The 22,679-nt window shown below is 42.5% G+C and overlaps 2 protein-coding genes across 2 annotated transcripts; both read right to left on the bottom strand.

Moving 5' to 3' along the window:
• Window positions 1–4,153: 4,153 nt before the first annotated feature.
• MCIDAS (multiciliate differentiation and DNA synthesis associated cell cycle protein) lies at window positions 4,154–12,859 on the bottom strand. The gene is made up of 7 exons (XM_029577259.1): window positions 12,603–12,859; window positions 12,415–12,493; window positions 12,068–12,153; window positions 7,586–7,658; window positions 6,976–7,202; window positions 6,552–6,662; window positions 4,154–4,929 (listed from the first exon to the last, which is right to left on the bottom strand). Exons 1-7 carry the CDS (start codon window positions 12,699–12,701, stop codon window positions 4,462–4,464), a joined length of 1,143 nt encoding a protein of 380 aa, XP_029433119.1. The 5' UTR covers window positions 12,702–12,859; the 3' UTR covers window positions 4,154–4,461.
• Window positions 12,860–15,135: 2,276 nt separating this feature from the next.
• On the bottom strand, window positions 15,136–18,427 carry CCNO (cyclin O). Its single transcript, XM_029577251.1, has 3 exons — window positions 17,357–18,427; window positions 16,936–17,121; window positions 15,136–16,032 (listed from the first exon to the last, which is right to left on the bottom strand). The coding sequence occupies exons 1-3, from the start codon at window positions 17,711–17,713 to the stop codon at window positions 15,544–15,546; spliced, it is 1,032 nt and encodes a 343-aa protein (XP_029433111.1). The 5' UTR covers window positions 17,714–18,427; the 3' UTR covers window positions 15,136–15,543.
• Between the last annotated feature and the right edge of the window lie 4,252 nt (window positions 18,428–22,679).

Genomic DNA, 22,679 nt, shown 5'->3' with positions numbered 1-22,679 from the left:
AGGTTTTTGTCCGAGTTTGTGCACAATTTTTTTAGCGCTAATTGCTTTACTACATATACGTGTAACATTAGCATGGGAAAACCCACTCAGTAACACACACAAATGGTTTACCACAGCTAATTACATCAGCCTGTTCAATAATACAGTAACTCTGTAACACTGAACAAACAGAAAATGTGTTTCTCCTCTTACACAGTGACACTGTGTGACAACAGGAAACAATATAGCCCACCTTACTTTAAGTTTCTCCTTCCTTTCCTTTCTAAATCCTTGTTTCAACTTTTTCTTTGCCTCTAAGAATGAGCTGCAAAATCACAACCTCTCTATCTGAAATCCAGCAGAGAAATGAGAGAACAAAATGGTGCCTGCTAAAATCTGTATGTTGCTTAGTTTTAGGCTGAAAAAAAAAAGAGGAACTCGTCAATCCATCAGCTGGGAAAGGCTGGTTAAAAAAATACTTGATCTTTATTCTTGATTGGCCCTGCTCCTTCCTTATCCCTCCCCCACCCCTGGCTTCTTCCTTATCCCCGCCTCCCCCAGCTCTGTTCAAAGGTTTTATTGGCTTGCGTTAAATAGAAAACTCCTGCAGTTTTACTTGTCCGATAGACTTGAATGGGATCTAAAACCAAATGTTTTATTTCATTTTGGATTACTGATTCATTTCATTTCCCCTAAAACTGGGAAAAGGGAGGAATGAGTAGCTCTTTATCTTAGAAACACAATAGTAGCCACTGAAAAACCAGAAGAGCTGAGCGTAGATTAATTATGGTTTGCATTTGAAAAACTTAAGAAGTTTTATCTCCAGCACAGGGGGAAAAAAGAGTGGATTCAGACATGATGAAAGATATTGTCAGGATCTAGCACAAGCGGGGGGGTGCTGCTTGTAGGTGACTTCAATCTACTGGATGTGTGTGGGAGACCCATCTGCAACTGCAGCAGCTAGAAGTGGAGAAATCCTGGAAAATGAGTGTCTAGAAATATCTTTCATTTGTACTTTTTCACCAACCAGTCACTTGCTCGTCTATAAAGAAAGCACATATTCATCTAGGCCCAGAAACATAAATACACGTTTGATGCCAATTATGATGTGTAAATTACATATTTATAAAATTATTCATGATTTTCTGGTACAAAACAATATATTAATGACAACAGGCTTGCAAAACACATATTCACATAACATACTCTATTATACTTGCTTAAGGTCTGGGCCGCATATGTAATATTACTGTATGAGCTGGAAAACATTTGAAGTATATAAATGCACCATAGTCCCTGACACATGGCAGTTGATGGCCAGTGTGTTGCTCTGCCAAGATTATACACTTTGGCCAACTTTACAGGAGAAATATCACACTCGGAATTAAGAACAACTTCAGCTGAATGGCAGTGCCAGCCTGACTGGGAGCTGAGCTTTAGATGTGAGAAGCATTTGAGTTAGCTTCTAAAGAACAAAGCTTCCTGCTGCTTGGAGTATCCCATTTGCAATAGCAAAAGCAACCATGAAAGAAAAAGCAGCGAAGTCAGCATCTTTTGGGTCCTGCAGCATATCTTTGCTCCAAATAGCAGCAGTATGCCTTGCTTAAGGAAAAGTGGGTCATGGTCTCTTGAGTCTAAATGCAGTATCCAGCATGAGTGCAATTTTACCAGGCTGGGCTATAAAAGCGACTTTCAGTTTTGAACATAAGAATTCTCTTTTGATAGAGGCATTGTATTTTTGCTATTTATTTAATGGATAGGGCAGGAGTGGCCAAGTCTAGTCTTCAAGAGCTAATAACAGGCCTGGTTTTCAGGATATCCACAATAAACATGCATGAGATAGATCTGCATGCATTGCCTCCACTGTATGCAAATCTATCTCATGTATATTCATCGTGGATATCCTGTTTGTGGCTCTCAAGGCCCGGAGTTGGCCACTTCTGGAATAGGGGTCTACCCCAGCATAGCTTTTCACCTGGCTCCCATATTAATTGGAGATGCATTATTAGGAAATGTGTCCAAATCCCAATCCTATAAGTGTGAAAGGATGCCAGAACAGAGGCAAGGCCTTAAACATTGCTCTAACAGCCAAGAAGGAGCAGAGCTGGAGTGAATACTCAAAGCCATTCAAGCTTGTTGGCCATGCCTGTGGCTCCACTACAGTGACAAAATAGACCCATAACAAGACAATTGGATTCACTGAATCAGATATTTTAGGGTTAATAAAGTCCTAATACACAGATGGTACATGTACAGGTAAAAGATTTGATTTGGAGCCCATGATTACAGTTATATACAAATGAACAAAACTGGACTTCTTCTGTATTCACCCTGATTTTTCCAGAACACGTACCTTGTTTGCAAATTGTGTTGTGTACCAAGTGAACACCTTTTGACCAGATATGCCATCCTTCAGCCTCTTTGCTGCTCTTCAGCTCTGACGTAAATAATACTTATGTTTTAATAGCACTACTGGATATATATGCAGTGCTGTCCAATAATGATAAGAATTCAGGTAACAATAAGTCCCTGCTCTAAAAAGTTCACAATTTATAAGGTGAATTTTAAAGGCCCAGTTTGTGCATCAATTGGGGGAAACATGCACAAGTCGGGCTTGCGCACGCTGACCGAATTTTACAGGCTGTCCAGATGTGCGCATATCTCCCACTGCACGCAGATCTCCCTCAGTCTTAAGAAGGGGCATGGTCTGGGCATAGGTGTGGTGTAGCTAAGATATATGCACGTACATTTAAGTGCTCCGGCACGCGTCTAGGTCCTCTCCCACATAACTTTACTTCTGTTATGGAGGAAGTATAATCGTAAAAACTAAAAAAAAAGCCATTTTGGAGGGGTTTAAAGAGTCTGGGGGAGTGCAGACAAACCAGGAGGGTTTGGAGGACCAAGTTCAACACTGGGTGAACTGGTGAAACTGGTCATGGCATGGACATGCGCGACTTCTAAAATACCCCGACTTACCTGGCAGAAATCTGATTTATGTGTCTAGACATGTACACATTTAAAACTGTGCACACGTGCGTGTGGCCAGTCTATTTTATAACGTGTGTGCATGAGTTATAAAATGGCTGTGTATTGGCATATACACACCAAAGTGCGCCCCTTTGAAAGTTACTGGCCCTGTGAGTACCTGAGTCAACAGGAGATAAACTGACTTAAGTTGCAGGAATAGGATTTGAATACTGGTTTCCTCGACTGTTAACTCACATCTCTAACCACTAGGCCACTTCCCCTTACTTTTGCATAAGTGAACAGAACAGAGTCCACTTGGCATCAACTCCTCTGCCCAGCTCTGGGGAAGAATGAAAATTGCATCAGCAGATAGCAACAAAGTTTTGTTCTGTTCCTACACTAAGTTACAATTAATAATAAATACAGGCCGTAAACAACTCCAGTATCACACAAAAATCACATAGTCAAATAGACATCTAACAATAAATTATTAACAAATGAAAGATGTAAAATCTACCAATATACAAACCTTTTAATATATTTTATAAACACCATAAACGAATCAAAATCTTCGAGTATGGTAAATCCCAATAGAGCTCAATATTCTTCAAAATATGTATTATAAAATGCCCTTACACATATCAACATAGATCAATCTAAAAAGACATACAGAAGGGTCCAACACAAAAACACAACACCAAAGACAAACACAACACAAACAAACCCCAACAAAAATCAAAGACTTGAAAAAAAAAAAAAAAGGCCAGCACACTGTCCCTCATATTTATAAAATTCGGTGGCAAAAAATAAACTCAATATTTGAGAAAATAGATGTGAAATATTTGAGGAAAATACCTGTTAACTGCATTATTGAGTTTATTTTTTGTCACCAAATTTTATAAGTATGAGGGACAGTGTGCTGGCCTTTTTTTTTTTTTTTTTTAAGTCTTTGTTTTTTGTTGGGGTTTATTTGTGTTGTGTTTGTCTTTGGTGTTGTGTTTTTGTGTTGGACCATTCTGTATGTCTTTTTAAATTGATCTATGTTGATATGTGTAAGGGTATTTTATAATACATATTTTGAAGAATATTGAGATCTATTGGGATTTTTGATACTCGAAGATTTTGATTTATTTATGGTGTCTATGAAATATATTAAAAGGCTTGCATCTTGGTAGATTTTACATCTTTCTTTTATTAACAATTCCAGTATCTCAATAAATTCATTTCATCATTTCAAACTAAATCACAATGTACAAAGCAACTTAAAAAAAAACCCAGAAATGTTCTCCATGTAGAATATTGGTAAACTTTTGTAAATATCTTTAGAGGCAGCCCATTTTCTATTCCTTAACACATGTAAGGTCAGCCAGCATTTCAGAAAAGGCCACTTTCTGTCGGGCCAGCTGGCCTGATGCACCAACAGCATTGAGGAGTACAGGTAGTTTGAGGCAGGTCTTTTTTTGTTCTTCGGTAGAAGGGAACAGTCACTGTAGTTAGTTAGCTCACTGTTCATTCTCAGCTAGGAACCCAGCGAAATTTGTAGCCCCCACTGCTTGTCCTAATAGTAAATGCATTGCCCTGAGGGAAAGCCAAGGTTCGAATTGTGCAGTGGTCTCTGATGGATGTCCTGAAACATGAGCCTTCCTCTAGATCACTGTTACTCAGGTTCACTGAACTCTGCCCAGTGCAAGTCTGCAGTCCATGGAAAGCTCCAAACATGTTAATGGTTGGGCTGGTCTCCCCACTGCAATCAAGGCCTGCTGGATTCTCCACATGTAATTTAGAACGTTTATTTTCCTTAGGATCAATTGTCCGCAGAGCTGCATTACATTTCTCTGTAATCTCCCTCAAGATTTCATCTACCTGTTTTCCATCCTGGTTGTTAGCATAAAGTTCTTCTAAACTTCTTTTAGTTGGACTTCTGTTAGTAAAGATTTCTGAAGTAACTTTACCATCCTCTTTTGGGCGATGGCTCATTAGTTCCTATTTAAAAAAAAAATGCAATTTTTTAAAATTAAATAGCATCTATAATTAGCATATCTGCACATACACACCAAAGTGCACCCTTTTTGTGGATGTCTTTTTTAAATAAGGGTCAAAAAGAAGGTGACAACCAATCACTGGAAACCAATGTTTATGTATTTAAATGTTCAATAACATAATTGGAAACTTAACCTGATTTAGATGCTTTGTGGCTGAGTAATTCAGTCACCTGCATAGTTCAATAACAGCGAAAGAGCGCAGGGTAATCTTTGCTTTCAAATCTTACTTAAATTTTATTTGGATATCCGTTGTATGATTTATTGGGCTTAAATGTAATTTTGAAATTCTATTCAGAGAATTATATTAATTATATCAATATAGTCCTAAAATCACATAAGCTATCCATCCCTTTATGCTTTACAGGTTTAACAGTCTAGGATAAATACTAGCAAATACAGCCTCCCATACTCATTTGCTAAAGAAGCTGTTGCATTCCCCACTCTGCAGCAGCGGTTTTATTCCCCTCTGATAAAATATTGCACTATAATTGATAATTTATCATCAATAAGCCACTGTCATCCATAGTCCCTGACATCAACTGTTCCATTCTCCTCCGTGCATCATATACAGCACATGGCATTTCTACTTATCTAACAATACATGATAAAATGTAGCGACTGTTAACTGATGGATAACAAATAGAATGTAGATAGATAAATAAGAAGTTTTTCTTACATCAGATATGGTATTTAAGTGCCCTCTAGAGGTGGCAGTGAGAAATGCTTCAACTACAATAGATTTCCTGATAACAGAAAAATGCATGCACATACATTGGACCCATGAATTAGCACAAGTTTGAAACTTGTGAGCAGTAGTTCCAATGGTCAAGGCTTCAACCCTACCCAAGCTTTACAATGAAGAACACTGAGCTAGAGTCTTCAAAAATATTTTGCCCATTTCTTGGTGCTGTTGCTTCCCCTTTTAAAATCTTATTTCTGATTCTCATTTTTGTCCTAATATATTTGATTTACTATGTTTTCATGCCTTTAAAAAGTGTACTCCTGTTATTGTGATCACTGCTCCCTGTTTTCAAAAATCACCTTCGTGGAGTTCACTCTCAAGCAATATATCAGCAGCTGGGCTAACCTTAGGAGGGTGCAGGGCCCACAGAGAATCAACAGAAGCAGGACCTTCTAACACTGAATTTATAAATGTTGGGGATGTAGCTACCATGCTGGCGCGTGGTCCATCAAACTGTGGGGCCCAAGGTGGTCGCCCCTGTTCACCACCGCTTGCCAAGGATGGCCCTGATTGGCATCTATCACTGTATTGCCTGCAGGCAGTTGCAGTAAAGGTCAGCATAGCAGCACCTTTATTCAGTTAAATATATAATTGTGGGACTTACATTGCCTCAGTAATGAAATTAAAAAAAAAATCACAAATGAAACAGTTATATGTGCTTACAAACCGTCTTGTCTACAGAAAATGTTGCTTTCGGTGGTAACAGTTTTCTTTCCAGGATTTGATATTTCAGGGACTAACAAGAATTTCTATTATTGCTTAACATAGGTTTATGGACACCCAAGGTTATTCAAAATCTTTGCAGAAGAAAGACGACTTACATCAAGCACGGAGGCCAGATGTTTGGCTTGGCTGGCAAGCTCCTTCAGCTGGACGTTTCTCTCCTTCAGGGAGGCGATCTCTTCTTGTTTCTCGGTTAGTGTCAGGTGCAGCTGTGAATGAGAAACCTCATCGATCAGACTTAAAACGCCAGGGAGGAAGAGGAGATGGGGGCCGGAATTCACCACCGGAGAGAAGTGCTGTCATTTCCTAACATAATTCTCCAAAAGGTATTAAACTGTATTACAAGACGCATGGGTGATTTCCAGAAAACGATTAATTCTGCTTAGCAAAAAAAAAAAAGAAACTACCAAATCCGCTGACGTGACGTTTGAGAAAAACCACCAATATTTAACAAGGCGCAGCTAGTGCTTAAGGGACAGCAAAAGTAGTTTCCTTTCTCCCAGCAGCGGCTTTTCCTCTGACCTGGTTATTCTCCACCAGTGCATCCCCCAGGGCTTTCTGGTTCTGGTCTGCCACATCTCTCCAGTACTGCTCGGTGAGGGCGGTCGTCTGCAGGCTCATCTGCAGCAGATTGTCCGGCGGCGCAGGGTGAACGGCGCCCGCAAGGCAAGGTGCAAAGGCAGAGACATCGCAGCGAGGCAGATTAAAATCCACTACTCCCAGGGCAGGCGGCAGCAGGGAAACCGGCTCTAAGGGCACAACGACAGGGAAACTGCTAGACCAGGCTTCAGCATTTCGACAGGACAGTGCTATAGATTCAAGGCAGCATGCGGCATCCAGAAGGACTTGAATTCCGCAGATCTCTAAAGGTTTTTTCCTCCGCCAATAAAAGGAAAAGAAATGATGCACCAGCTATGCTTACAGTGTGATCTTCTTGTGTTTCAATTCATTTGTCTTAAATGTATAATATTAACCTCATACAACTCACCTATATCGCTCCTATACAGTTTAGTTTGGTTTATTAAATATGATTATATCGACTCTCATATATGGCAAGGCAATAGTGTTTTAAAAGATTATTAAAAGAAAAATGTGTGTTGATTTTATCAAGATTTTTTTTTTTTTAATTTACCAGATATAAAGTTATCAACAGTATCTCTGAAGTCTTGGAGACTGAAATCTGGTGCAGTCTGCAGGCAGTGATTCTGAAAAAAAAAAAGAAAACATGGGAAACATTACTACATAAAGACTAGAGAAGCTCAACTACAGAGCCACCTGTTGCTTTTAGTTGCTGATGCTGAAAACATACCTGGAAATCGAAAGAGTGCGGTGGAAACTGCAGGGGACAAGCTTGTACTGCCATCTTAAGGGGGGGATGCGCGAGACCCTTCCAAATGGAAACGTTTGTGGGGTGCCCGGCTGCTGCTGCTCGGTTCCTCTCAGGGTGCCATCCTTGCTGTGGGCGTGCATGCACACTGGGCTGCGGTGCCGGGTGGGAGTTTGAGCCGCAGGCAGCCCGCACTGCACGTGCAAGGCTGCAGCTTCTCTCCCTCTGGGCATCGGAGCCCGCCCTCTTTGATTCTCATTGGTCGGCAACAGGAGCCGCCCCCGCCCCTGCAGCCTTCGCATTCCTGGACAGCTGCAGGTGAAAGATTAACCTGGGCAGGGCTGGGAGCTCCCCCGCCCAAGGCAGTGTGCTGCCCCTGGTCCAACAACACCCCCCCCCCGGCCCCCCCCCCCCCCCCGGCATCATGCTGCCCCCCCCCCCCCGCCCTACTGCTACACCCTGCCACAGTGCTTTGTGCACCGCCATACGATACGCGACGCCGGCACAGTGCTGCCCCCCCCCCCCCCCCATCCCACCTACTACACATTCTGGTGCTGTGTTTCCCCTGCATCACTGCCACATCCCAGCACAGTGGTGCCAATACCCTGCTGCCCTGCGGCGCACACTGCTACCCCTGGTCCGGCTCTACAGCCCTGCACTGTGCTGGCCCTTAAGAATCGCCACACTTCAGCACAGTGCTGCCCATGCCCCACTGCCTCAGCCCAGCAGAATGCTGCCCTTGCTCCGTGTACATATCCTGACCATGCGCCACACGTGTTGCCCCCTTGTGCACTGCCACATCTCAGCACAGTGCTGCCCCTGCCCCACATACACCTCCTGGCACAGTGTCTCCCGGGCCCCAGCACAGTGATGCCAATGCCCTGCTGCCACGCCCCGTCTGTATATCCTGGCACAGTGCTGCCCATGGCCCACCTCCACACTTCTTCCTCACTGCAATTCCCCAGTACAATGCTGCCCATGGCCCACCTCCACACTCCAGCAGAGTTATACTCCTTCCTCACTGCAATTCCCCAGTACAATGCTGCCCTTGGCTCCATTCCACATCCACCCCTGTGCTGTCCCTTCCATACATCTTCACGCCAGCATCATACTCCCCCATGTACACTGCCACACCACAGCACATTGCTGTCTCTGCCCCACCTACACATCCCAGCACAGTGCTAGCCCTGCACCACCTGTACACCTGGGCACAGTGTTGCCCATGCCCTCCTACAACACCCTGGCACAGCGCTGCCGATATCCTACCTTCACATCCAGCACTGTGCTATCCCACACCCGTGCGCAGGCCTCTCCTCATGCTGTCTCCTGTTGCACTCCCTCCGCCCAGGAAATCCAAGGGGCTCTCCTTTTTCCCACTCGCATTGCTGGCCTGCAGCCCACCGCCTATTCTTCAGATATCTTCTGTTCCCCCAATCAAATGCTCTGATCTACCCCTCAGCTTCATTCAGACGTCTCTTCCTCTCCTCTATAAAGATTTTACATCTCCATCTCCATTTCAGATTGCTTTCCTAGCGAGAGTGCCTTCCTTCCAACAATCAGATTTCACTCATCACAACCATTTATAGCCATTTACTAACATGCATTTCCCTGTTTTTTTGCACTAGATGCACAATCCGATATATTAGTATGTGTGTAGTCATAGGGACGTCTTGCACCTTTAGCCCTATGATGGTCTATGCCTGGCTCTGCTGCACAGAGGAATGCGGCCAGTGCTGTCTATACTGTCTTTTAATCCTGAGATTCTCCAAACTTTGTTGATTTGAATAAGGTTCGTTTACTTAATCGGTTTCCAGGTGGATAAATAATTCTCAAACCAGCCATAAAAAAATTAAAAATGTTAATTCATGAAACGTATTTACTATAGGAACGTGCATAAACAAAACTAGGTGGCTCTTGAGATGATCGACTTCTGCCGGCGTAAGTAAAGGTGTTTGACAGGGGTAACTCGAGGTCTGCACGGACATCTTTTTCCTGTTTGTGACTATTAACCACCAGCACTCTTTTTTTTTTTTTTTTTTTAAAGAGAGAGCCGGAATGTAATCTCCCACTCAACAAAAGAACAAATCACTTGCAGTTACAAGCTGTGCTTTCTATTTGCACTGGTGCTCCCTCCCATCACCTCCCATCGGTCCACCTTTATCAGAAGGAACTGTCGGGCCATTTGCTGAATGGATAAAAGCCCAGTATACAATAGAAGCAATAATAAAGACAGAGCAAATACAAGGGGACTCTTGTCATTTTTCCACCCACCTAAGAACGGTAACTCGAAAACTTCACTTTTCTCACCCTGATAGGCATTGGGTGTCAGCTATAGCATTGTTTAAAATCAGTTCAGAATATGCGTTATTATCTTGCTTTTTGGTTGAAAATGTTCCAGTTGTGTGACCTACAGTCTCTTTCCTAACGCTGATCGCTATCAAAAAGGCCTCGGCTTAAGGAGCGAATGTCCCACTACTACTTCACTGCACCTTGAATTGGACTGACGCAGAATTAAACTCCGGAGACAGGGAGGAGGGATCCGAACCAAAAGTCAGCACCAGGGGACTGGACCGGTGGCTTAAGGAAATGCTGGGTACAGTCACCAAGGAGAGACCCGGCTTCCCTGCCCAGTTTCTGCTGGAAGTGGGGGGGCCTCTTGGGAAGAGTGTTCATGACCCCTGGGGGAGGGATCTGCAGCTCTTTTGCAACAGTAAATCCTAGTGGCCAGCTTCAGGAGCCATCGTCCGTGGCCCCTAGCCAATAACTGCCACTTGGATAGCTGGCTAGGTTTGCGGGGAGGGGTAATGAAACGGGGGAAAAAAGCGGGCAATTGAAAATGAAGGCTATTGCACTGTCGCCCTCCAAAGTCTGGTTCGGATTGCATCAAAGTAAAAAGGAGCAGGAGGAAATTGCTGATCCCATAAAGGGGGGGGGGGGGGGGAAGAAAACACTGGATATTTATTAACTCACATAACTTGCTTTTGCATTGTACAAGCAAAAAGATATTTGGAAAATATGCATAACTTCGTATAAAGCAGATTATTTTAAACTAATTATATATATATAATTTATGACATAGATAGTATAATAACTGCCAGAGGACATAAGTTGTATATATTCAGCAGTTTTAATGACATGGTAGTCAGCTACGGGACATAGGCCAAAAGATAGTTTTTCTCATGTTATGACTGTTTGAAAAATATTTACTGTATCTTGCCTTACAAGTTGTATTATAATTAATTTCTTGACAATTTTATTGCAAACCAATATTCTGTCCCACCCCAATGACTTTTATTTCTACTTTCTCTGCACCCTGTTTTAAATGTTCCTAATATTAAACAAACAAAAAAAAACCAAACAATCGATAAACTGAGTGTTTTCAAAACTCCAATCACACTTTAGGATAAAATGAAAATTAAAACTTAAAAAAAGCAGTCCAGATACTAGGAAATTCCCCTAACAATATTGATATAATGTGTGAATCTCGGGACATCATTACCCTGTGCTAATTCAGTATATGAATGAAAAGCTGATTATTATAATCCTTTGATTGAGTTAATGGGTCTATTAAAAAGCATGTGCTTCATATATGTGGAGAACGCCAATATGCTAATTCTGCAAACCAAAAAAGATCCAATTAAAGAGCTCCTTTCTCTTTTTTCTCCAACCTGTGTTGAAGGCAAGATACAGTCAATATTTTTCAAATAGTCACAACATGGGGGAAACTATTTTTTGCTCTTCTGAAGGGGCTGCCTGCCCTTTCCTTATTTTCAGTATAAGAGGTACATGATTTCCTGATATTCCAAAACACAACTGTTCACAGCATCCAAGAGTGAAAGGAGGTCCAGCCATCAATCCTCCAGGGCCATCTACTGGCTAATCAGAGGACTTCCACTGCCATGACCCGGTCCAAAAAACATTGAACCAACATATAAACAGTTTTTCTAAAGGGCATTTTTCTTCTACATGTCATGTTATTCTGTTATCTCCAATTATGAGATATAAATCACTTTAAATCACTAGATATTCACTATATATGTTTCTTGGCTTGACATAGTTGTATAGCTTTTGTATTTGAGTTCAACCAAGTATTTACAAATAAAATACTAAAAACAAAATCTGTGAGCTATTCTGGACAGTATTTATGAAACAATATATGATGTAAAATAGCACTGGTAGTTAAGTTACTGGTTTCATCGGAACGCAACAAAATTGTAAGGATAGCAGATCTATGATAGAAGAGTAATGGTCTCTGGGGACTGCTGTCAAGAGCTAATCAATCGTTACCTGTCGGGTGCTGACATTATTAATCGAGTCTTGTTGAAGAACTGAAGTACAGTCTGCTAGATCTTGCCAATCAATAGTAGAAAGTGCTGGAAAACATAAAGACTTTGCAGTAATATTTAAGAAACATAAAATCAGTTTTTGTGCATATAGTTTGCAGCTATTTCTATCGGTAGCACTACAGAGACTCCCAAGTCTCAGTAACATTACTCAAACTGGTCACTGCCTAAGAAGAAATGAATTTACTTTATAAGAGATGGAGATTAAACCACAGATTTGCTGCTTTATTCTTGAGGGAAATGGGTTTAACCTTAAAATAATACTTTTACGTGTCCTAGAGGAAAACTCACCTGAATCTACTGTATCAGGCGATTGATCGATATAAACGGTTACTGGACTGTTACTATCAAATATCCTCCGTGTTACATGCTAAAAAAAAAAATAAAAATCATGATATCAATCTGAATTACGAATGTGAGACAATCTGCGTATTATCGACATCCCCAATAGGAAAAAGGTCAAATTGTCCCAAACGCACCTTCTTCTCTGTTTTCACTTGCTTTTTAATTTGTCTACTAGCCAGATCCAGGACCCTATTTGGACACAGTTGATCGAAAGCTTTTCTTCTGTTTTGCATTGTGCCCTTTTCTGCTTTTTATCACCTAGGGTATATTTGGTTTAAACAGCTAAGAAATCAGCCGAGCTGGACATTAAAGTTTTGCTGGATGGCCTGAGTGGGGAGAGCCTCCCCCCTCTCTCTGCTCTAGGGGACAGATGGCATTTATACCTGGAGAAAGTTCTACCCGTTATTACCCCTCTGCTCCAATCGGAGCTGCAGTGGCGCCAAAGAAAGGCGTCTCCAAGACAGAGCGTCCCTGGCAGCAACACCAGTCCCGGGAGCGACGAGCCAGCGAGCGCGCGGACACAGGGGTGAGGGCGGGACCTGGGAAAGAAGAGGGGGCGGAGCCTGGCAGGGAAGCGGGGTAGAGAGCGCCTTAGGTGGCGCCTTCTGCCAGCGCGGCGCCGTGCGCGTCCCCCGGGAGATCGCGGACGCGCATAGGGCGCCCTTTCCGCGAGGCTTGGCGGGCGAGCCGTGCGGTTGTGCCCGTATCCGCCCCAAGTCGCCTTCCCGCTCTGGCCACTCCCAGATCTTTGCTAGCACGGGGCAAAAAGAAGGTGTGGCAAATTGTGGAAAGGTGGGATTTAGCGATGGCCAAAAGTAAATAAACGTGGATAGAACCGAAATCAATAGCTTGCATGTTACTTTCTTATAAAAGAGTGACTCCTTTGCTACAGATTTTTCGGCAATGTGACTTCAAAGCTCTTCCATGATGTCAGGAAGCAGGAGGTTTTGTAGCTTTTGATACCTTACTTTGGAACACGATCATTATCAGATGTACTGCATGACATATGCAGCCTAGAAAATGTAGATAGTAACATTAGAGTGGACCGCCGGAGCCATGGCTTTTTACCAACTTTTATGCCCACATAGCGCAGGGACAAAGGTTGGTAGGTTTGCCACCTCCCACGCTACCCCTGCAGATTCCGATATCTTTTGATGCTGGTCCGGTGAAAGGTAGCGCCGCACACACAGATTCAAGTGTTCCGCGAGCTCTGCACGGCACCATCATGTGCCAGCGCGTATGCCCTTTCCTCTACCCTGTGCCCCTTTATGTCTTCAGCTAATCCTTCAGCCCCCGCTTTAGCAGCTGCGTGGGGCCAGCAGTCCGTTCGGTTTCAGTCTCTGCCATTTCCGGCGTTCCTAGTTCTCCCTCTTCCAGCCCTGTCCCAGGCTCCGATGGAATTCGCAGCCCGATCTCAAGCACTGTGAGCCGCGAGTGAAAGAGATTACTGGAGACAGTTAATATCCAGATCGCTGGGCAGAAGTTTCAGTCCGCCGATTCATTCTGCTAAATATAAAAGCATCTTAAAAACTCATCACATCAAAGATTGAATTGGTCTGATCCCCAAAAGACTGCCATGTATATGGTTATAATAAGTAAAAACTAACAGGCAGGCGATGTTTACACGTTTCCTATTCATTGCTTCAGGAGTGTGCAATGGTCCTTTTTCTACTTGGTTATGTTGCTGTTTGTATTTATGGACTATTAAGCAGAAATCCAGCTGGACCACTTTATAACTGACAGGGATGTGGGGCGATTCTTCGACCTGGCCGAGCAGAACCTACCTAAAAAGAGTACGTGGAACGACTCACGATATCTATGCACAAGCCAGAGCACAATTTCAAAAGCAATATGGGAGGCCACCATTTATTTCCAGTTGAAAATTCCTAAAACCATTTTAATTTGATGGACGGGGTAGATTTTGTCCATAAATTAGAAAGTGAAAGGAAGCGAACACGACTTACGAAAGAGGAGAGATCCCCACCACCAGTAAGAAGCTGCATGCTGCTGTTCTAACCCTAAACTCAGCTCCATACATTTGCAGCTGTTTATTGACTTGTATGTACACTATGCAGTATATTTAAAAAGCAATGATGGCTTACTTTTTTTTGTGTGTGGTAAAGTGGACGCTGGCAATATTTACTGAGAAAGCTGTTGAGTCAGCATGAATTTGCCGTTCTGTGTTTAGTGAAACCAGCCTAGAATTGTAAATGTGAGTTAATCTCCTGAGGCTCAGGAAATTCCAGGTCTACAAAAGGAAACAAATACCATTTCTAAAGTACTTTCCTCATAGTGTCACGTGAGTTAAAGATTAGTAACTGACAGCACCATTATTTTGTTAATAAAGTCATAAATATTGTTATATTTTGTCATTTATATTTTTTCCTTCTGAAGTAATTTCTATACAACAACGTCTGCCATCCTGTTTTAAGTCTATATTTCAGGTATTAAGACTAACACCGTTAATGTTTATTTTTGTACAATGTAGAACGATTTTTGTGAGCGGTCATAAATGATTAAAAGTAAAATAAAAAAAAACCAATAAAGTAATCTTTCCTCCTCTTATAAAAGTATCATTTTGTTCTTATAGAGAAAAAAATACAACAGCAAGCCAGTGTTAAATTAGATTTTTATTAATAAATGCTTTTTATTTTCAAGTAGTTGATGCTTCAAAAATGAACATTATCCAAATAAATAAGCTATACACTCATCCTATTAACACAATATACAAAATTCTGAACGAAATTACACAAATTCTGTTTCAGTGCATTAACAATACAGTACTTGTTTAAATATAAGTGGCACTTCCTGTTTCTTCATAGAGACACTATAGTTAATCAAGTTCAAATTTGTTTTAGCAATAACTATTGCACCATTTTAATATTCAAGTAAGCAGCCATATAATAGGTGAATACTGTTATTTAAGAGGTATGTGACTTATTGTCTCAGTCATCTTTACATGTTACAGCATGTAAAAAAGCAGAAGAAAAAGAATCAAATAATTCTTTCAACAAACAACTGCTTCTAATACTATAACAAAATTAATTCACAGTTCTCTTTTTTTTTCCTTCAGTTTCAGCACTCCGTTTTCATATGCTTTTTCGAAAATTCAAGCGGTAGCAACCGTGGTAAGGAATTTCCATTCAGAGACACTAGAAGCTTCAGTTTTGCTATACAGTCCTCTATAACGCTGTCCGAATAACCACTCGTACGCAGGTCCAATCGTTTCTGATGACCTAACATCCGATCCGCCAGTCCCAAACAACAAATGCCCAGCAGGGAAGGAGGATAGGCGTTAAAGGCATAATCTGCCAGACTGAGCTCTGCTATCCCTCTAGCCATCGCTTTGGCATTGATTGCTTCCCTCAAGTCTTGGTCACAGGCTTGGTTGTCTTGCACCCGCAAGTGAGTGAAATGCTCCACGAAGAAGTTTAAGGTAGGAGCTCCGAGCTTGAAGTGTAATTTGAGCAGGATAATGCACTCCAAGTTACAGAGCTGCTCCCGGGAGAAGGCGTGGCAGCAGAGAGCCAGCAGCTGCTTCACTCGGGGAGGATGCACTTCTACCTAGACGAGGGAAGAACAGAAAGTTATTAACATCTGCTTCGGCGAGGTGCTCTCCAAGAATAAAAACAACAATTATATTACAATTCTGAAGTGCTTCACTGTGCTGATACTTATTAATTTGAACCTTCACTTGCTAGTCTTTCAAAGGAAAAATATAATTAATTTGTTTTTCTTAAACTAGTCAGATTCTTTAACATAAAGGCTGTATTTCTCTCTTATTTTATTGCACCCATTGTTGATGTTGTATTTGGGTATCCTTCCTCATATCTGCTAATTTGTTTTACTTCTATATATTTTACACCTTTTTTGAAATACAGTTTCAGGCACCTCCTTTAAAAAAAAACTGTTCCCAAGTCCACTTTTCAATTACTGTTACTCTACTTAGGCTTTATATGTACAACCTGATGCCTGCCTTGGAATTCTGAAAAGGATTAAAACAAGATCCCAAGAATTTTAGATTTAGAAATTGTGACAGTATGTGATTTCTAAAACGTTAAGCACTAATATATCCTCAGGACTGAAACAAAAGTCTGAATAAACAGGAAGTGGGGGGGGGGGGGGTTATCATACTGATTTTACTTTATTTGACATTAGTCTTTTTTGGAAAGTATGTTGCTATGGCTAACGAGCCTGTCAAATAAAATAATGTAGGCCCTAGGACCTGATATGAGGAAATATTTTCAGATTTCCACAATATAATGTGGTAACCCTGTTAGTCGATTTACATAGAAATAAAAGTAGACAAACAAGCAGTATGTGATATAATATTAAGTTCAATACAAATGTATCATAAAAATATTAGAACAATTTCTATTAAATCCATTTTTCAATAGAAAAAAAACATTATCTCCAAGAGAGAAAGAAAGGCCAGAATTTTGTTTGGGAAGGGAAAATGTGGCTTACCTGTTTGCAAGCAATCAGGAGGGCGGTGACTCCCAGCAACTGAAAGCAGTCTGCAGCTACCGGGGTGCAGGAGAGGAACCTGTCCAGGATATTCACTGCCAGGCAGAGAGATTCAAAGCTGAGACTGAAATGTCTGTGGACCGGGATCAGCCAGCTGATGAGTTTACAGCGGGACTCCTCCTTCACCTGTCAAAAAAAAAAAAGTTTCCATAAGTATAAGGCAATCCGCTGCCAGCCAGAGCCTGGGACCTTCAAAACGGTGGCTTGGAGTGCTGAAACCAAAACAAAACAGAGGAAAATCAACTCCATTCCTGCTGCATGTGGAACAAAGTGTTCTTTACGTTCCCAGCTGCTGTACAGAGGCCGTGCCCACGGGTTCTCTGTCATTACTGAAGTGTCTTGGCTGCGCCCTCGGCCTTACCTGAGGCTGGTGTGCCAGGGAGTCCGGGCTGAGGAAGGCGCCCTCCCGTCGCCTCTGGAAGCAGTAGCTCTCCTGCCCGTAGTCCCGGAACAGGCGCAGGTCCAGCTGTTGCTGCTGCTCCTCTGCCGCTTCCTCGGCCCGATCCCCCGGACTCCCCTCATCCGGGGTCGGCGATGGGCTGGGGGTATCGAAGAGGTCGGCGACGCCAGAGTCGGAGCTCTGCCGGCGGTAGCGCGGATCCCGGCTCCGCTTCAGCGGGGCTCTGCGGTGGGCACTGCTGCAGCGGCTCCCGGGCCGCTCCTCCGGGCTCCGCGCCCACGCCCGCTTCCTGCTGCCAGGGCTCAGGGCGCACGTCATAGCCGGGCGGGAGCTGAGGGGGGGTGAGAACGACTTGGGGCCGGGGCAGCGCTGAGGGTTGTACAGGGGGGTGACTGAGAGCTGGGGTCCGGGGCAGCGCTGAGGGATGTGCGAGGCGGTGCCAGGGAGCTGAGGGCCGGGGCAGCGCTGAGGGATGTGCGGGGGGGGTGGGGAGCTGGGGCCGGAGCAGCCTTGCAGAACGAAGAGATATAGCGGCCGGGACAGCTGCACAGTATCTGCGGGCGCCGCCGCAGCCAGCGCCAGTTTATTTACAAGCGCGCTCTCACCTCACTGGCTGGGCGGGAGAGCCTTGCATTGTGACGTCGCCAGCAGCACTTTTTTCCCGGTTAAAGAACCGCTCTAGCCTGGCGCTCGCAGCGGGCTCGGACTGTGCGATTCGCCGGGCGAGTCCCGCCTCTTTGCACGCGTCGTCCAGTTGCCGTGGAAACGAGAAGGTTCCTGTTTCTTGCGGCTGCCGAGCCCAAAGATCCATCGTCCCTACCCCCTGCCCCAGGCGGCTGCACCTGTCTTTAGCACAGTCTGCCGCAAAGGGACTAGGGAGCTGCATCGCTTCAAATCACTACTGCTGCGTAGCACAGCATAACTTCTTCACACGGCCCACAGAGGAAAGAGCTGTCTAGACTTTTAGGCAAATTACATATTTTAATGGGTTCGTGATTTAGATCCTGTTGTGGCTAATCGTCATAGGCATTCCTATTTATGGTTTGCCTACACTATATCATTTATCAGTTGCAAACTTTATCTTCAGTTAAGTGTAATTCCTTTGTCCTGATTAAAATTGATTCTGCAGATTGTTGAAATCTACATCTCTCTATCCCCCCCCCCCCCCTTCCACACACACAAATACACACCATTTCTCTGATGTCTACCTCTTCTCCCTCACCACTTGTGAACCTCCAAAGTCCATCCACCCCCCACCACGCCAACCTTCTGCTGTTTATCTCACTGCAGCTTTGTGCTGTCCAGCCTCCCATTAGGTACCTCTGCTGTCTATCCTTTGCCACCCCCTGGAGACCTCTGATGTCCATCCTTATTCATCTGGCCCTCTGAGATCCAGTCCCTGCCCCAGCAACTCTGTGAACATGAGGATTCTGGCTGTACTGTAAATGAATGGAAATCAGGCAGTGTAGGGATTGAGTCAGAAAGCCCCTTTCACCTCACCCAAGACAAGCTCTAGGCTAATTAGAGGCCTATATGAAAACAGAAATTGGTGCCCTTCTCCCCTTTTTGGCAGCAGCTCTGGCACAGCACTCCCTCATGCAGCAGTGATTCCAGGACAGTATGGCACTCACACTCACTCACTCCCCCTATTACTCAGCATCCCTCCTCTTAGCATCTTCTCTCACTCCTGCCCAGCATCATCCCCCTCTTTTTCTCACTTCTGCTCTTCCTTCTCATTGCAAGCTGATCCTTCACCTACCACCATAGACAGAAGCCTCATTTCTCCTGTACAACATTCCTGAGTCTTCTGCTTTCAGACATCATATAGAAGGTGCAGGGAGGAGTGGGCAGAGGCAACCCTTTGAGCAGGGATGCAAGACAGCCCTGCTCTTACTACCCCCAGCATGGTAGACCTGCACTGCTGGAGACAAGGCCTATGAGCATGCACTTATACACTGATTCAGGCTGGGGTTGCCAACTTTTCCATAGTCCAGGACTGGGGGTTGGGGAATGGTACCCCCTCATTTGCATACATTTTAGATCCTGCCACTGCCTAAACAGTTGTATCTATGTATTTGCAGAACCACTGGGAGCTGAGGGCTGTGCTGTAAACCACCCTTCTCCCTATGCTATCCAATCAGAGCCTGGGAAAGGAGGCAGGGATACAGCACAGCTCTCCACTGCTGGAGGAAGAGAAAGGCAGGTCAGAGCCTAAGAGGCTGTGGGGGAAAAAAAGAGGATCCACCTGCAAAACCGGACATTTAGTGTCCGGTCGGTACTTCGGACTGGACACTCTACAGCATGCCTGAAAACCTGGCTGTCCAGTCCAAACCTGGACAGTTGGTAACCCTAATTCAGTCCCTATTTTCATTCCAATACAACTAAAAGGCTAAATGCAATCCAGTTTTGCTTAAGTTAGATTGTGTAACATGTTTTAGTGGGAGACATCAAAAATGTCATATTGAATAGACAAGGTAATTTAAAAAAACACATGAAACATATAAAGAGATGACATATTCAAATGTCACCGTACAATAGTCATGCCTTCTCCTTACCAAGTAAGCATCAATTCAAAGACTACTACTCCTTCTGAAACCACAGCACCAAAGACAGACTCTGCTCCCTTTCCTTACATTAGCTCATCTCTCTCCAGGATTTACCCCAGAATTTAAACTCCGAAAATAAATATCCATTTTCTTGAAAGTCATTTAGAGGTTACCCCCTGGGTATTTAGGGGCACAAGAGGGTTCCATTGTTGTAGCAATTGGTGGTACAATCCACCTTGGAGATACTGGAGCTGGCTCTCTGGGAAGTTCAGGAGAGCATTTAACTAACTGGGTGAGCCTAGACATTCATATTGCGCTGTCTGAGATCTCATATTAAGGGCGACCAAAATGATGAAGGGGATGGAACAGCTCCCCTATGAGGAAAGACTAAAGAGGTTAGGACTTTTCAGCTTGGAGAAAAGAAGGCTGAATGGGGGGATATGATAGAGGTGTTTAAAATTTTATGAGAGGTCTAGAACGGGTTAATGTGAATCGGTTAATTAATCTTTCGGATAATAAAAAGACTAGGGGGCACTCCATGAGTTAGCATGTAGCACATTTAAAACTAATCGGAGAAAGTTCTTTTTCACTCAATACACAATTAAACTCTGGAATTTGTTGCCAGAGGATGTGCTTAGTGCAGTAGTGTAGCGGAGTTTAAAAAAAGGATTGGATAAGTTCCTGGAGGAGAAGTCCATTACCTGCTATTAATTAAGCTGACTTAGAAAATAGCCACTGCTATTACTAGCAACAGTAACATGGAATAGACTTAGTTTTTGGGTACTTGCCAGGTTCTTATGGCCTGGATTGGCCACTGTTGGAAACAGGATGCTGGGCTTGATGGACCCTTGGTCTGACCCAGTATAGCATGTTCTTATGTTCTTATCCAATATATTTCTGTAAGAGAACTTACAGACAGAATAAGCATGCTTTGGAATATGGGGCTGCTTCTGCAGCTGCATATGTATGAATTATACATATTGATAAGCAATAATGCTGCTTATCAATATGTGAATTTAAAGTTGTATTTTTAGCTATCTAGTGAAGACGTAACAGTTTTATGTTTGTCTTATGTGAACTGTGGGGCTGTCCATAAATGACATCACACTATTTTGGCATGAAATCAACCCCCACTCTCCTCTCGTCACACTTTGTCACAAATCTCCAAACCCCCTCGTCACAGAAGTGGTAACCCTCTCCCGTCAGAGCATGACATCATTTATGGATGGCCCCTGTGGCCATGGCTTGTGAACCTCCCTTCCCCCTTGCCTTGTTTACTAGGAATGATAAGCAAAACTGCCTTAGATAAATAGTTCTGCTTGTGCCTAGATGTAGCTAACACATTTCCTTTAAAGGATTTACCATAAGAAAAATAGACTTAAAAAAAAAAAAGGAAATAATGAAGAAAGAGTATGTGCTTCCTTCGCTTCTCATAAATTTTTATCTTAAAAACAAAATTAATGTTTGGGTTTGTTATTACTGCTATACATTATTTATATAGAAGGCAAATGTCATTATGCAAAAATTTAAATATTTTGAGATGTGACATCTTGTCCAGTATGCATTTTGGAATTTATCTTGTTTTTCCATTATCCTGCTTCCAATTAGTTAATGCAATGTATGTACCTTTATGTAAAACGTTTTAGCTTAATTAAGTTTATTTAAGTAATAAAACAAAAATAGCAATCTCTCTGCCTTTTCTCTATTCTTCAGTCTCTCTGCTTAATGCTAATCACAGAATTTCTTATCCATTCATGTTTTTCAAACTGCCTTTAAAAAAAGGATTAATCCTGTTTCTTTCTTCTCTTATATTAAAATGCATTTTTTGTACAGAAATATAAATTGGATATAGTCAGGCAAGATAGCGCCCGAGCGAGAACTGCCCACCCCTACGGAATGTGTTTAAAAACAATTAGGAAAAAAAGGGCATTGCTCAGCTCTGAACTTGAATTCTTTGTACATTAAATACAATCAAGAAAAATTTCAAGGAGAGATGGGCTTAAGTTATTCTAGCATTTCAGCAAAAGATTTATAGATTACATCAATCTTCACTAATATGCAAATGTATATTATACTGTAGGGGTTTGCAAATAGCTATTTTACAAAAGTTGACTCTTTTGGTATTACAATAGAAGAATATTTTTTATCTTTCTGTCCATATAATCTTTAAGATACATTTCTAATGGCAAAAGACTCTTCCCAAGATTGAAAATAATTATTGATATACATGTCTCATTTTTACTTTTCCTTAGAAATGACAAATTCAAATTTCTTAAATATTTTTTATATGGGTATGGAATCTTGGAACGTGACCTAATATTCATTTTTATTTAATTATGATGTTGGTATTCTATTATCATCATTTATTGGAATGTTGGACATGGCTGTTCTAATTTGAACATTCCAATATTTTTATTTTACATACCTTGAACTATTTCTCATAAAGTATGGCCACACCTCAGGTTTTCTTTCTGCAATTGTAAATGAGCTCTATGCATGAGTTCAGAACTGCAATAATATAAAGTATAAATTTCTCTAACTAAACTGGACAGATGAACTAAATTATTAAATCTAAATTGACTAACACTCCTTAAAGGTACTGCCAGCAGTTCTGCCAGATATATTAAAGATACACAGACACTACTTTTGAAATGATTACTAAACGCCATGCCAGTATCTGACACTCCAGCTCTGAACATAAACTTGATTGAATGTGATTTGTTTTGACCAACAGACAA

This window comes from Rhinatrema bivittatum, chromosome 1, assembly GCF_901001135.1.
Source record: "Rhinatrema bivittatum chromosome 1, aRhiBiv1.1, whole genome shotgun sequence".
Lineage (NCBI taxonomy): Eukaryota > Metazoa > Chordata > Amphibia > Gymnophiona > Rhinatrematidae > Rhinatrema > Rhinatrema bivittatum.
The sequence above is the reverse complement of the archived record's forward strand: the minus strand, read 5'-3'. Positions and strand labels throughout refer to the sequence as shown.